The following is a 17,058-nucleotide window of genomic DNA, read 5'->3' as shown; positions in this document are numbered from 1 at the left end:
ATTTTGTGCCTGCAACAGTTCAGGTTATGTGGAGTGTACCATGTTTATTCTTAAGTTTGTATTTAGTACTCATACTAAAAAATTAACCTATCAAAATGCTGTATTTCATGCTTTGAGCATAATTTGTGTGCTCTGACCACTGAGCAAAGTTTTAGGACTTTAACCCCTGTTGTCCTTTGTTAGCTGACTATCCAGTATAGTTTTTGCTCATTACTGAAGGCTGTAGTGACCTATATGGTGGAGAGTTATATCATTGGCAATTATACCACATCTTATTTTAATAAATAATTGTTAGATCTTGTTAAATCCACATTACTTTGACTCTGGTGGATAGTTATGTCATTGGCAATCATACCACAATTTCTTATTCTCATTCTAATCAGAAAACTTAACATTGCACATTGAGGATTTGACTGGGATAAATTGTTGTGAGCTCTCAACACTTAAGGGACAACATCAAAAGTTCAATGTAGGATAAAAAAAAATAATTCATATAGTTTTTTCACTGACCACCCCCTACCCCACTCTTAACTTAATTAGGGAAAAATCGATTGACCAATAATGATATATATATAAAATCAATGTCAATTAATCAAGACTGTAACAGCACAACACATGGACATAGTGCAAACATCAGTTGGATGTAGTTGATTGAAGAGATAGCAACCAAAAATGACAAAAAAAACTAAAGATCAGCAAATAAATGTACGGTCTGCAACAATAAACAGTATCTGCAAGAAAATCAAGCTCTAAATCTACACAGACCCTTTTAAAATGTGTTTATACACAATACAATTGTCCACAAAAAAGACACAGACATACCAATCTCACTTTGAGCTAACCAGTCTTTGCTTTTAAGTGTCATATGCTAGAACCAGTCTGTACTCTTTACTTCCAAGTTTCATGTGGTCTGACAAAAAGCAGCATTTACCACATTTTAGGCTGCTGTTGCGACACTGATAGAATCTTCAAATTAAACTGTTAAGTGAAAGTGGTAATATTACCGGGTTTTACCCATGACGTAAACAAAGGAAGATGATTTATCAACTCAGAAAAATACAACACATGCAATTTGATTTATTTGTAACAAAACAGAACATATTTATAAGGAAAGCCCTACTTAGGTTAAAAATCTTTTGTCTTAAAGGGGACGGAAAAATAAATAGTTTGGCAACACATTGTCAAATAATCACAGTTTTATAGAACACTAAAGGTTCAGCACAAATACATACAAGCACTATACTGTGCAACATTTAAAACAACAGAATACACAGATTGTCAACACACAATTCACATTATCAGTTCACAGCCACAATGCAATACTTTTTGCTTTTCACATAAATAACAGTTCTCCCGTTTAAAGAGGTCACATGACTTTTAACATGAGTATAATCCATTTCAAGAGTTTAAATGTCATTGCTTGGGATGGTAATAATTGACGACAACTGTTGAATGAGATCGGCATTGTTCATGGACGGATGTTTAGCATCACGAGCTAGCTGGTGACAAATATCCATTAAACGTTCCTCCATTTGTCTTTTCTGTACCTTTGGTCGAGTGTTGTTATTACGATTACGTTTATTTGCGAACCAGGACTTGACTTGAGTGACACTGATACCTCCGTCTTTGGCCATTTGATCTTTTTCAGCTTTGTTTGGATAAGGACTGTCTCGATGTGTTTCATACCATGTCATCATGACCTTGATTGCATCATTATTGAGTGGCTGATTATGTCGCTGTCTCTTGCTTGATAAGTTGATATTAGTTGTGGTCTCCGACAGTTTACGCTTACCGACAGCACTAGACGGCAATTTGCATGGAATACGTAAACTACTTTCTGGCAGTTTTGGCAACCTATTGAGACATGTTGCGGGATATTCACTGGAAGAAATGTCACTAGATTGAATCTGTCTTTCTAAGGTAGATAACTCATCAGAATAGTTGGCGAGATTTAGCACTGAACTAGTCATTTCTGGTGTCATGTCATTTCTGTCATATTGATCATATGGAATTTCATTTATTTGCGGAATATCGTTTTCTTTGTTTTCTTCATCGGAACTTTCAGCACTTTTAACTGCACTCTCGGTTGATTTGACATTATAGTACTGAGAATTGTTACCAGATTTTTGTTGATATGGATACACAGGTGACATGTTTAAATCAGAGTTATAACCACTGTCTTGGTAACCACCGGCCATTTGTAGATACATGTGTGAAGAATTCTGGGACGCACACATCGATGAACTTTGAGAGTAATAATAATGATGGCGAGAATTTGATGGTACTTTTTCTGAAGAGCTTGTAGATGTGGATCTGTGATCTTGTTTGTCAGCTGGTAAATTAGCGAGCACTGAGATGAGTTCTGGTGTGGAGCATCGGGAGAGTTCTACATTATATGTAGGCATGTTATACACTGCAACCGCTCCTGGTTCTGGTTTGACACTTTCTGGTTGTGGCTGTTGTTGTTGTTGCTGTTGATGTTGTTGTTCAGCGACACTTCTGCTGTGCATGTAGTTAGCAGCATAATACCAGTTATACATGGGATACGGCCATGATTCAGCATTGCTATGGTTACTGATATCGGAGTAATTGTAGCTGTATTCATTTGGGGTTGTAGATCTTGGTTGACAGAGATGGATTCCTGTAAAAATTAAAACCAAACATTTAAAAAAATTGTAGACATCTAGTAAAGTGCTATGAAAAAAACTACATTAGACCGTTGGTTTTCCCGTGTGAATGGTTTTACACTAGTAATTTTGGGGCCCTTTATAGATTGTTGTTTGGTGTGAGCCAAGGCTCCGTGTTGAAGGCCGTTCTTTAACCTATAATGGTTTACTTTTTAAATTGTTACTTGGATGGAGAGATGTCTCATTGGCACTCACACCACATCTTCCTATATCTATATAGGGTATAAATATAAACTTTCGTCCTGCTAAACTTTAAAACAAAAAAAATAATGAGTTTAGGGAAGGACCATTAAACTTTAAGGAGGGAAGGGTATGGTTTTTCCCTTAAAAAATATTGATCCACAATTTGATGTGAAACTTTGGTGGACAAACAGACGACAAAAAAAATTATTATGAAACCAGCTTTTTCAAACAATAATTGGATTGATAGCGTTAACTAATAACTATGGTTTATTGTCTCACTGCTGTATACCACATATCTCCTTTTACATCGGAATTAATTATTTTGATTAATGTTGTAAATTCTTTTAGATTATTAACGGTACTGTGTAAAAAAGTACATAAATTAATTCATTTTACATTGTTATTAGTATGCAGTATGTCCTTATATAAAATTTAGTATGTCCCCATAGCAAAACTTTAATTCAACATTCAGATACAACATTGTTATTTGTAAGCATATCTTTTTGTATCACTATATATTTTTGAAATCATTGCAATAGTTACTTTATTAGCAGAATTTAATTATTGACTTACTGAGGTCTTCTTGAAAATGATGATAAAAACAATCCTGTAAATGATTATATTATAATGGTACTTGGAACAAGACAATTTTTGTTTTGCCTTCCCCCTTTTTTCTAAATCTGTTACTTTATTTTGTTAATTTATACTTTTGATTTTTTTGCTGTTTTTCTAATCCATAATTCAAATTTCACTAAGTCAATATCTGGACCCTTTATTCCAGACAGGTGATATTCAAAATGTTCAATATTGTGCAAACTGTCAACAAATGAGGTGCTCTTGATTTGTACCTATCTGTCAATATTTTACCAAATGAATTTTGCCAAGATGCTTGCTGCTCATTGGTAACTTTTACCCTCAATAAATGAACAGGATCCATTTCAAACTTTGTGTATTTAAAATTTTACTTTTAAGATGTACCAGTAATTTAGTTAAAGGTCAATGTACTTTGATGAGAGGGTGCACCTGAACTAAGTACTGGACCCAAAAAATAAAATTTCATATCTAATAGTTTATGCAAAAACTGCATTAAATAGATGATACTGCTTGCATTATAAACACATAGTTACCTGTATTTGGTATAGGTGAGAAGCTCCATGAAGGTAGAGATGTAGATTTCTGTGGTTCAGGTGAACTTTCTGGGGTTTCACTGTACAATTCAGCAACTGATTGGTATAGATCATCAATTTCTTGTGTCTTGCTGCACTCTCTTGGTTGTTGAAATTCTTTTTCATCCTCCATTTTAGAATTCTCAAAATAATCTGAACCACAGAACTGATATTTTCTAGTCGAGTTTTTTCAAAGGAATGGTGGCAAAATGTTACAGCTGGGTATATATACACTTCCAGGTTAAAAGTTCATTTTCGGGAATACGCTATTCTGATTGGATAAATGTCAGATGTCATTTGCATATTGGGTCTGATGTACTCCCAAGCCCATGTTTTGATTGAGTTTTACAAGGAAGAGCGTGTGTACTGACAATGTTTACTCATGCATCACAAGCTAAGATTGGACAACTGTCAAAGTTTGTTTGGATGTGATTGGATTGTGTCACTGAAATTGATTGTTTTGATTTGATAATTGATTTCAGTTTCAATAATTTATCAGCAGGGAAAATGTACTTTTATTATAGAATCTTTTAAGAAATATCCAGAGAATACTCTTAAGAAATATTGAAAAAAAAATATGAAAAAAATTGAAATAATTTAAATTAAAAAAATCCACTACCCATTCTTCAAAAACAAACAAAATTTAAGCAAGTAAAAAGTTGTTCATTTATTTGATAAAAGATGTAATTTTGAAAGAAATTTAATTAAGAAAAATTAAAAAAATGTAATTGATTAAGAAAGACTTTCTTTCAATTATAGAAATATAAATTTTGATAAATGCATGTAACATTATCAATGGATGTTACTGCTTTCAATTTTCATGTTAAGCATGATTTTGATCTTTCGTGTCAATAATGGGATGCAGGCAGTCAGGTGATGCCAATCTAAGTGTCATATTTATATTCCTGGTTGGAAGTGGATGTTTTCATGAAATACAGGGGATGGATAATAATAAGTTATGAATTAGTGATATAGATGTTCCAGCATTCAAGTGGAAATACGACCTAGGCCAATGACATGCTGGCAAATGGTTTGTTATGTGTAAAGATTAGAAAAACAATTTTAAAAAGTTGTAGAGGTTAGCATATAAGTTTTTTGGTGTGTTATTTAATGAAACTACATCTTATAATATGTGGTTTATATTTAAAAAAAAAATTAGAACTATTATGCAACACAATTGTGAATTTTAGCTTTTTAATTTAATGAAAATTAGTGATATCTAAAATGTTACTGTATCTGATGTTTGGAAGCCCTTGAAGTTTAAAGAGTGCACATACTTATTAATTGTTTGCTAAATTGAATGGATTTTTTACAGATTTTTTTTGTTAAAAAAAAACCCGATCCATGTTTATAATATAACTATTGCTGGTAGAAACATTTGCCACAAACATATGTGTAGTTTGCCCAGGGAAGCATCATTATGGCCTAGAATATTAAAGATATGAGAAATTCAATATTCACATCATGTTTGGAATCATAGAAAAGGTGTCAAAAATAAATCACAATGATTAAAAATAGATTAATCACTTAATCCAAACCTTGATCAATCTGATTAATCCTAAGCTAGTCAAACCTAATCTTAGCGTTAATTAAAGTTGAACAAATCCATCAGTTAAAAAAGAGTGAAATAACAGTGGGAGGTTGATCAGTGTTTGACACACCAATCAAAAGAAACTGAGAAGAAATTGAGTCAATCACAAAATTGTCCTGAATTAATTCCTATCTCTTTGTAAGGGAGATAAATCCAATTCTATATTTAAAGATTAAAAAATATGTTCTTATCAGCGCCTTTTATAGCTGACTAAGTGGTATGGGCTTTGCTCATTGTTGAAGGCAGTACTGTGACCTATAGTTGTTAATGTCTGTGTCATTTTGGTCTCTTGTGGACAGTTGTCTCATTGGCAATCATACTACATCTTCTTTTTTACATATAGTGAAACTCTGATAGTTTGAGGTAGAAAATGGTTTTGTAAATAGGCATTACTATTTTACTCTATGATCTTTGGTTGTTCCTTGCTTTATATTTGTAATGTGGATTCAATTGTCTCTGTGTGTACCAATTTTTGATGATTTAGAAAAAAAAATACTTTGTTTTGTGATTTTGACATTGAAAAAATGTGAACTTAGTTGAACATTAAAATTCATAATACATTCAAAAATGCAAGCAAAAAATTTAAAAACAGGATTAAATTAGCTTGATGCTTATTAATGCTGTCACAATATTAAGAAGATGAACATTTCAAAAACAGTTTCTATTTTTTATACACAATACACAATTTATTTTGGTAAAATAAAGTACATCAACATCTTTTGCAAGAACTGAAAAAAATATTTTAAAGTGTATCTGAATTTTTTTTTTTTTTTTGAGACACAAACAAATCTTTCAGCAATAGATTATTGTCAGAATGATCAATTGATTGATCATGACCTAACCAAGCCATTCACAAACCTAAGCTTGGAGTTAATCAAAGTTTAACAGAATAATCAGTCAAAAAAGGAGTGAACTATCAGCTTGATGTTGATCACTTTTAACAAATTAATCATTAGAACGTTTGAGGAGATTGAGTTAATCATAATCTTGTCATGTTTAAACTTGATCAACATTTAACATGGGAGATTTTTTTATTTCAAATTGTCTTTTAAACTTTAAAAAATAAAAATGGGAAAAAAAAAGGATTTTTGAAATATTTATGCATTATTTTTTTTTTAATTTGGCAATAAGTGTGACATCAGTTTCACTAGCCAAGGATTATGATCTCTGCCATCCTAAAATTAGAACATAGGGGTAAAATGTAGATTTTGGCTTATAAATCTGAAAACAAAGCATTAAGAGCAAGTCTGACTGAGGTTAAATTGTTTATCAAGTCAATATCTATCTGCCCATAAATTTTCAGATAATTGGACAACTGGTTGTTGGGTTGCTGCCTCCCAATTGGTAATTTTTTTAAGAAATTTTGCGGCTTTGGTTATTATCTTGAATACTATTATAAATAGAGATGTAAACAGCAATAATGCTCAGCAAAGTAAGATTTAGAAATAAGTCAACATGACCAAAATGGTCAGTTGACCACTTAAGGAGTTATTGCCCTTTATAGTAAATTTTTAACAATTTACACTAATTTGGTAAATTTCCCCCCCTGTATCTAAAAGGGCAAACTCTATATAGAAAGAAAAAATTGTAAGAAGCAAGAATGTTCAGTAAAGTAAGATCTACAAACACATCACCATAAAATAACACAATTTTGTCATGAATCCATCTGTGTCCTTTGTTTAATATGCACATAGACCAAGGTGAGAGACACAGGCTCTTTAGAGCCTCTAGTTTTATTACTATTTTTTTTGGATTTTTTTAGTGGTTTCCAGTTTTCTGCATAGGTTTATCTTTTATTCATATTGGTGTATTATAAGCAGAATTTTATTATTGTGATTATGATATATAATATATCTTTATGAAAGTAGAAATTGTATTTGCTGTTTTTTTTCCCATGCATATCATGCTATAATGATGTTGTTGTTTCGAAGACAAATTTAGTTTCCAAACAATAAATTTAAATTAAGTTAATGAAATTTTACCAGAAAGTTCAAAATCACAAAAGGAAGGTTGGTATAGAATTTTGGGGTTATGGTACGAATAGTGTAGGTAGTTTCAGGACAATATCTGATCTTGGTCGGACTTGTGTGTAAGTGTATAGATCTCTCTGGAATTATACCACAATGTTCCATGCCACAAAGGGATTTACTTTGAGGGTAAAAATGTTCAGGAATGAAGAACAAATAAAGGGGCCCAAAAAAAAGCATTTTTCTAGTTTTCAAACAATAACCTGTGTTAAGGTGTATGGATCCCTCTGAAAATGTTCCACAGGGTTTCATACTTCAAAGGGAAGGCCGGGAAGGAGTTTGGAGGGTAATTGCACAAAAAAAATTAAAAATAAGGGACAAAACAAAGAGGCAAAAAAGATGCATTTTTAACCTGATTTTTGTGACAAAAATGTTGGTTATTGATTTGGGGATGTACGGCGGGCTGCTAGGCGGCAATCAAATGTTGTCCGTGCATTAACTCATGAACCGTTCAACCAAAGCTTGTAAAATTTTAATATGTTGTTACTGACAACTAAATGAAGGTCAAATTCACTAATGGCGATTTTTAGTTTTACTGTTCAGGAGTGATGGTTCTTGAAAGATTGAATTATGGAGTTTCCAGTCGTGTCAGTGCATTTACCTATGAACTGTTCTACCAAAGCTTCCCAAATTTTAATATGTTGTTACTGATGACAAAATGGAGGTAAAGTTCAATAAAGACGATTTTGACTTATACAGTTCAGTAGTTATGGTTCTTGAAAGATTGAAAAATGGAGTTTCCAGTCATGTCCGTGCATTTACATATAAAGTGTTCTATCAAAGCTCCCCAAATTTTAATATGTTGTTACTGATGACAAAATGCAGGTCAAGTTGATTAATGACCATTTTGACTTTTACCATTCAGGAGTTATGGTTCTTGAAAGATTGAAAAATTATGTTTCCAGTTGTGTCCGTGCATTTTCTCATGAACCATTCAACCAAAGCTTTTGAAATTTTTATATGTTGTTACTGATGACAAAATAGAAGTCAACTTCAATAATGACGATTTTCACTTTTACCGTTCAGGAGTTATGGTTCTTGAAAGATTGTAAAATGACATTTTCATTCACATTGTTGCATTTACTCATGAACCATTCAATCTAAGCTTTTCAAATTTTAATATGTTGATACTGATGACAAAATGGAGGTCAAATTTGATATTGACGATTTTCACTTTCACCATTCATCAGTAATGGTTTTTGTGATATTGCCAGGACACAAATAAATGTTGATAAATCCGGTTTGCTGTCATTGTGACAGCCTCTTGTTCTAGTCTCAGACTATAACTTGTGTTTAAAGTTTATGGAATTCTCTTATATTGTACATTTTTGATTGAAAAGGAAAAAATCTTTAGAAATTTCAACAAAAACTAGGAGGGTTGGGGGTCATAACTTTTTTTTTAATATGTGTCAAATAGACAACAACCCATCTTCGCTAGCCAAGGGTTACGATCCACTCCCGCTCTCTTCACGAAGAGAGCGGGAGTGGATGGTAACCCTTGGCTAGAGAAGATGAAAACAACCCAACCAAAGAGCAGAAAACAGTCAAATGTTAAACATTTGGTCTTCAACACAGCCAGAAAATCTGGCACCTGGAGACCGGCTTTAGCTGACCCCTAAACAAAAAGTGTGTACTAGTTCCATGAAAATGGATGTTGCACAAATCTCAAAAACATATAAATGACCTAAAATTAAAAATAATACAATATTAACGAAGGCCAGGGCTGCTGACTTGGGACTTCTGCAAAAATGCATCTAGGTTAGATATATTTTGTGAGATCTCAACTATCCCCCTATACCTCTAGCCAATGTAGACTACACAAACACACAGTCACAGTTCAATGTCAGAATAGGTAACAAAAGAAATTAAGCAAAATGGCAATGATACATAAATTAGCAAAGAATTACGTGTAGTTACTGACATGCATACTGAAAATGGTGTTACTCCATCAATCAATACCAAAAATATTGTCTTATTTTTACTTTTGAACTTATAGGATTTTTGTTCTCATTTCAGGGTATAATAGACCAAATATTGAAGCACAAATTATTGTTCATTGAGACACAGGATGGTGCAGAAACAACACTGGCTTTGTATAACTATCAGAAGGTATGTTATATAATCATGCTTTTGTTTGTCATCCTGCAAAGTTATTACAATGTATTTTAATGAGAAATCTTTACATGAATAATCCTAAATCAATTTGATGATGTCTTATGGATAAGAAAAAGATTCTCATATCTCCCTTATATTACCGACAAGTCTTTTTCAATGATTATTGGAATATTTTTTTACCATATCTTGAAATTTTAAGATAGACATGTTATACCAAAATTGAATTATTCTCATAAAATGAAATTGAATATGAAATGGGTATTTGTCAAGCCTTCGACTTTGGTTGAAAAGGGAGACATATATAGCGATGGCGTCAGCAGTGTCCACAAATATTCACTCTTGGGTTAAAGTTTTTGAAATTTTTATAACTTTCTTTAACTGTACTGGGTTTCTTCCAAACATGCCAGAAGCTTGTTTATGATCATAAGATAGTATCCAGAAGTAAATTTTGTAAAAGTAAAAATCCATTTTTTTTCGTATTTTCTTTTTAAATGAACTTCTGTGAACTTTCTTCCAGGAAACAACACATTCGCTCAGTGGTTTAAGTTTTTAGAATTTTGATAACTTTTCTATACTATTTTTTATTTGTACCAAACTTGGGCAGAAGCTTGTTTATGATCAAAAGCTAGTATCTAGAAGGAAATTTAGTTAAAATTTTGTTCCTGTGCATCTGTATTTTACTTATTAATGGACTTAGTTTTTCTTCCAGTAAACATTACATACAGTCTGCTGTTTTTAAAACATTCATTAGATTCATAAACTATCCTGGATTTTTACTAAACTTGGACAGAAGCTTCTAACAATCAAAAGATAGAATCAAGAGATATTCCCCTCATTTTTGTTGAGCATGCAATATACAGTAAAATTAGGCGAGACACTGGGTTCCGCGGAACCCTTATGAATTTTTAATGCATAGAACAATCTTCAGAAAATTAGAACCAACATATGGAGACTTGGATGGAGAGTTGTCTCATTGACACTCATACCACATCATCTTAAATCTAGAGATATAAGTCTCATTTATGGTTATTTACAGATGCTGAACCAGCAACATTATGAGTGGGACTTGTAAACAGTCTATGCATTTCCATATATGTAGCTTTCACTATCTCCTGAAATGACTTGAAAATCACCTTTTATTTCATTTTTCTAATTTAAGGCCTGTGAGAATGGCAGAGGGGCTGTGCTGTTGTCAGTAGCAAGAGGGAAAGTGTCAGAGGGAATAGATTTTGGTGAGTGTGTTTGAATACTTATATATTTTACACAGAACATTAAAAGATGCAGCTTAAGGTTAAGTAACTGATGTACATGTTAAGTAAAAGTTTGAATGGAATATGATGATGTTGGTTTTTTTAAACGGAAAAGACATGTGGAAACCTGTTTGTCTTCTTTGTACCAGACATACTTCAAATAAATAAAAGTACATGTATTTTTCATCACAAAAAAAACAAATATCAGAAAATCCTTGTAACAACAATGTAGATTTAATTCCAAAGTAATTACCAGTGAAAAATTACTTCATTATTTTTTTTGGTACTTAGATTATTGTGTGTTGTCTGTTATCATGGGAGACAACTCCTGTTTTCAAGATCTGTTCAGTTCAGATAAAGAGAGTTTGAGCCATGTGAGAAAGCAATTATTATGAAAATAAGTTAATTCTGGAAGTTTTATTAACATGAACAAATGTACATAAGAATACATCCAAATTATCCAAGAAGTTTAAGAGAATTGAGTGATAAGATTTTTCTATTTTTTTTTGTAATTGTGATATGGGAGACAACTCTTGTTACATACATAAATATGTAGATACATCATGAATAGATATGGATACATGTTTCATTTCTTTATCTTTTTTATTACATAGATCACCACTTTGGGAGAGCAGTACTCATGTTGGGTATACCATATGTGTATACACAGAGTAGGATATTGAAGGTAGGGACAATTAATGAAATACATATACTTTTTCATGCACTGTTAAAAAAATTCTTGTGTTACAGCTAATTTCTTAATGCATATAGAGGAAGACTTTGGTTAGAATGCTAGCTTTGTTTGTATATTGTACAATGATACTTGGTTAATGTGCAATTGAATTTAAATATGATGTATACAGGTTTTAACTATGTCATATATATTGTTTTGAGATGTCAATCTTAATTCTAAAGCTTGAATAAACAATTATAGCAAGCAAGCCAATCAAAGTTTTACTTTACAAGCATAAGAAAATTAGCTGTAATGTGTGACGGGGTTGCTTCCCTTAGAAAAACTTAGTAGATACTTAGTCAGCCGTAAGCGGTTGAGCTAAGGAAGTACTTCTTTAGCTCAGTCCTTTAGCGCGCTGCCTTGTAACTCAGAGGTCGTGGGTTCGAGTCCCAGTGGAGACAAGCAATTTTGTAATGAAATTTGTGCTCTCGGGTTACATTGGCGCCCAACAATAATAACCCACGGTTAGAAGAATTACCTAGCCAGGTTAAAATATATAAATATAAAAAAGATGAAAATATCATCATTATAGAGTATAATGAATCTTGAGGTTGGGGAAGTGTGACAGGGTTGCTTCCCTTAGAAAAACTTAGTAGATACTTAGTCAGCTGTAAGTGGTTGAGCTAAGGAAGTACTTCTTTAGCTCAGTCGGTTAGCGCGCTGCCTTTTGTTATGAAATTCGTGCTCTCCAGTTGCAAATGCAAAACCAAATAATATTTTACTTGATAAAACTATGTTGCAGCACTAAATTTATTGTGGAATATACTCAGTTTGATTCAGCACATATGATCAGTCTATTTTAGTTGTAACAGTTTTGTTTCAGCATATGCTCAATTTATTTTACGATTTGCTCAATCTATTTTAACTTTGGCACAATACATGTATTTTTAAGCATAATATGCTCAGCTTATTTCAGCATATACTCAACTTATTTAGGGTATACTAAATTTTAAGCATAGTGCTAATTTCTTTTCAACATAAATTTCATTTATTTTACCATATTAATATTATCATACATTTAGTTTATTTTGCCATATGATTACCAAGCTAAATTCATTTTATGCCATAACAATCATAGTGAGAATTCTGTAAAATAGGATTCCAAACAAAGACAGAAACTGATTCTCTAATTTCAGGCCCGATTAGAGTACCTAAGAGATCAGTTCCAGATCAGAGAGAATGATTTTCTCACATTCGACGCCATGAGACATGCAGCTCAATGTGTAGGGAGAGCTATCAGGGGGAAAACAGACTATGGTATCATGGCATTTGCTGATAAGGTAGATAACAATTACAAATTAGCAGACAACACAGAAAATTTTGAAACAAAATTTTTAAAAATGACATACTAGTGCAAAAAGTGAAATTAACATTATCATTTTCAAACAGCCCTAGACAGAAATAATAAATTGACGGAAGCTTGAGATTAATTTTACATTCTTGTTCCTATAATATGTCATTATAAATTTTTTTTATGTGTAACATTATCAAACACCCAGAAGTAGTTGTTGTGTGGCGAGGATATTTCAGTAATTTTTTTTATAGTTGTCTATTTGAGTTTTTTAGTTAAGGTGGTTCATAACACTACAGGGAGATAACTTTGTAAAAATCAGCTAAATGTTTTAAGTTGGATTTCTGTAAATATTGACCATGGAATTTCCCATAGGAACTCTTTTTACAGATGTTCTAAAACTAAGCTTCTCAATGATTGAAATAAGTGTTTGTTAAACTGCTATATTGTTGATTCCCTTGAAAAGATGTATACTAAATATATCAGCAAAGGCTAGTACAAAATTTAGTTGTATTTACATTGTTGTAGAATAAAATAATTTTATTTTCTACACCTTTTTCACGAGTAATGAATTCAATGTTGCAGCAGAAAGGTAAAATTTCATGTGTCTTCTTTTATTAGAGATTTGCCAGAGCAGATAAACGTGGAAAACTTCCAAGATGGATACAGGAACATCTGAAGGACGAACTATGTAATCTATCTGTAGATGAGGCTATACAAGTGTCTAAGAGGTTTCTGAGGAGGATGGCACAACCATTTACAAGGGTAAGTTAGGGGAGATGTCGGGAAATATGAATGTAAGAGGGTAATAAAAGGTTATTTTCATGCAACAATTTATGTCATTTTTATTTCATCTGCAGCTGTGAAAAAGTTTGCTTTTCACAGTGTTTCCTGAAATTGGTTAAAATATCAATTTTTAATTGTTCGTTCATTGTGATATGGCAATTTTATATCACATTCTTTTGTGCAGATACCCCTCTTTAAGCCCTTCAAGTAAGAAAACACTGCATGTTATAATAATGTTAAAGTTCTATACAGTACCAATGTTTACCAGTGTCACTTCACAAAGTCTTTACGCTACAATATAAAAAATGTGTAACGATCCTGTCATTTTTACTACAGGGGATATTCTGGCTTGAATAGGATTTTAAGATGCATTGAAATTATTGCATTTTGATGTGACTAATCTTGAACCATAATTGAAAATTACTTACTATCAGATTATTACTCGTATTTAAAACCATGATGAGTGCCCAACTTGGAGGTAGGAGCAGATGAAGTAAAATTTGACATGTTTGACTTGGTTATAATTTATAAAATTGAGAATGGAAATGGAGAATATGTCTTCAATTTAGGTCATGACTAACACATACGAGTCTTTAAGACCCTTAATTAAGCAGGATATTTTCATAATTTATTTAAATGAAATTTGAACATGCTTTCATATACAGAATTTGATACTTCACATTTAGCAGAGAAAAATAAATCTGAGGTCTGATCTACTGCTTATTGTGGAATACATTACTGTTTTTTTGGAATACCAATTATCGTGGATTTCGTTGGTACAGGCAAACCACAAAATTAAATGTTCCATGAATGTCAATTTTTATGTAGGCTTGTATTCAGACTTCAGAAAAACCAGGAAATAAAGTATCTCCTATATGTAAGTTTTCCTTAATCAACGAAAATTGGTACCCACGAAAATAAATGAATCTACAGTTTATCTTTCTGAAGCTAATGAATTTTATTGGTAATTCACTTTTCTGTATCTGTTTGTATTTTTAGGAAGATCAGTTAGGACTTTCATTACTTACAGTAGAACAACTTCAGTCAGAAGAAACAAAGAAAAAATTAGAACAAAAAATGCAATATGTTTGAGATCTGAGGAGAATCAATAACAATGTCTGGAAGATGGACAAAGGATAGGAAATCTTGGATTTTTGTAGACATGATTGTGACTATGTTGTATGACACTAGGATTACAAGTTGCCTTGACTATGACTGTCAGAATTTTGGGAATTTGAAGAAAAAATAAAATTACCTCTATTTTTGAAATAAAAGTTTTTTGTATTACTTTAAATGTATTTATTTTCACAGCATCAGTCATTCAATTGACAGATTTGGCCCTGCACACTCATTCATGGTCTATTGATTTCAGTTGGTGCTTAGCTTAATTTAATTTTGTTCAAGGGAAACCACTTATGAGAAGTCAATGATATTTGGTATAACATTGTATAAGTATTAGCACATCTCATTTTAATGGGAATTATATGGATCTACTCCCAAAAACATTTACTACACAAAATGATATTCTTGTCAATTTAATTGATATTGGAATTATTGCTTTGTTTTGCTTACACCATGACTTTATTGATGGATGCTTTTCACACCAATCCTCATAATTCCTGGATTCAAATGATTTAAGTTTTATTTTCTGCCACCACTTGAATATCATCCATATTGTCAGGCATTTTGTTATTTGTGTTGCAGGTGAGACTAACAAATTGAACAGACGTATAACAACCTTATACATTCTTTTCTTTAAAATCACATGTAGCAATTTGGAAATTATTTAATTTATGGAACAGGCAAAGATGGATTAATGCAGTAATAGAACACCTAATCACCTGATAGATTATGTGACAAATTTAGCCAATGAAAAAAACAAACATGCAAAATCCATCTGTTAACATCCAAATGACCTTTGTAAGGAGTTCAAGTAGTCTCATATTATATAGCTGTACATGATAGGTTAATGTTTTGGATATGAAAATAAGGAGAGAGTCGTATGATTGCCAATGCGATGATCTATCCACCAGAGTACAAATAAAGTGTAGATAATTGTATGAACTTCAACAATGACTGAATCCCATACCGTATAGTCCACTATTAAAAACCCTGAGAGGACAAATTTGAAACAATTTAAACAAGAAAACTATCAGCATAATTTATAACAATTCAATCTGCATAAAACAAATAAGAAAAATCATGAACTAATGTATTAAAAAAAACAAAAACAACTGAATAAATTTTTGACGTAGTAAATGAATACTTATGTGCTGTCCATGCTGCCATCAAGGTGAGTCAATAAAACAAAACGGCTTCATAGATTTCTTTATTTTAAATTAAAATTATATAGATTTTACATGACAATAAATTAATTTGTGTAAATAAATTAAACATAGTTATACAATTTGGAACACATCATTTAAATGTAAAATGTGAAGATCTAGTTGATCAAATTTAAAATGATGATAATGTAGTGAAACCTTTTTAAACCCATAAACAAAACTGAAAAGATATTGTAATGAAAAGAGAAAATATAATAATATTATAGAAAAGAATGTTTGCTGATAAATATAAAGTAATATTTTCCCTTAAGTTACAGATGAAAGGGAGTCAAATATAGATTGAAATACACTTTAAAATAGTAAAATAATAATTTTTAAGATAAACACAAATTTTGCTTGCCTTTCAATAGTTTTATTTTAAATCACACAAGTGCTGAATTTTGTAATTATTCAGAAATATTATTTGATGACATCAAAAGGTAACAAATGTGAACACAGAAAGTACATGAGCACTGAAACTTGATAACAAAACAAAAGTTACCAAATGTGGAAGAAACAGCAAATTATTCAAATAAAATTTGAGTTAATTAAAAAATTCTAAAGTGAAGATAGATTTAAATTAGAATTTCCACAGAGATTTTGTTCTGCAAAACACATTTCAATACAAAAAAAAATGTTTTGTCAAATAAAAATTGAAGGTTTTCAGGGGCAAAACAAGGATTTTAGGTGAACAGAAATTTTAGATCACCTGCCACGTCTCCGCCTTAATCAGCCCCTGGTTTTCAGTTAAATCAAGGCTCAGTATAGAAAGATTTTCAGTTAAGGCAGAGCCAATTATAGTAAGGTTTTCAGTAAAGGACAGATTAAGTATAGACAGGTTTTCAGTTGGGAAGGCAGGGTGTAGTTTAAATAGGATGCACGTTTGCATGATTATCATTAACACT

The 17,058-nt window shown here is 31.7% G+C and overlaps 2 protein-coding genes across 3 annotated transcripts in view; one reads left to right on the top strand and one right to left on the bottom strand.

The window, feature by feature from the left end:
* The window catches only part of LOC134709967 (general transcription and DNA repair factor IIH helicase subunit XPD-like), a 46,391-nt gene extending 31,340 nt beyond the window's left edge, over positions 1-15,051 (top strand). For both annotated transcript variants that reach the window (XM_063570095.1, XM_063570094.1), the window contains 6 exons: positions 9,671-9,763; positions 10,929-11,001; positions 11,634-11,704; positions 12,889-13,032; positions 13,665-13,808; positions 14,829-15,051. In XM_063570095.1, coding sequence (XP_063426165.1) covers positions 9,671-9,763; positions 10,929-11,001; positions 11,634-11,704; positions 12,889-13,032; positions 13,665-13,808; positions 14,829-14,921 — 618 coding nt within the window. In that variant the 3' untranslated portion in view covers positions 14,922-15,051. The remainder of the gene's footprint in view (positions 1-9,670; positions 9,764-10,928; positions 11,002-11,633; positions 11,705-12,888; positions 13,033-13,664; positions 13,809-14,828) is intronic.
* LOC134709966 (uncharacterized) lies at positions 1,058-4,266 on the bottom strand. The gene is made up of 2 exons (XM_063570093.1): positions 3,998-4,266; positions 1,058-2,641 (listed from the first exon to the last, which is right to left on the bottom strand). The coding sequence occupies exons 1-2, from the start codon at positions 4,167-4,169 to the stop codon at positions 1,407-1,409; spliced, it is 1,407 nt and encodes a 468-aa protein (XP_063426163.1). The 5' UTR covers positions 4,170-4,266; the 3' UTR covers positions 1,058-1,406.
* Positions 15,052-17,058: the final 2,007 nt, after the last annotated feature.

This window comes from Mytilus trossulus, chromosome 3, assembly GCF_036588685.1.
Source record: "Mytilus trossulus isolate FHL-02 chromosome 3, PNRI_Mtr1.1.1.hap1, whole genome shotgun sequence".
In the NCBI taxonomy this organism is placed as follows: domain Eukaryota; kingdom Metazoa; phylum Mollusca; class Bivalvia; order Mytilida; family Mytilidae; genus Mytilus; species Mytilus trossulus.
Note: the sequence above shows the minus strand (reverse complement) of the source record. Positions and strands in the feature narration are given on the sequence as shown.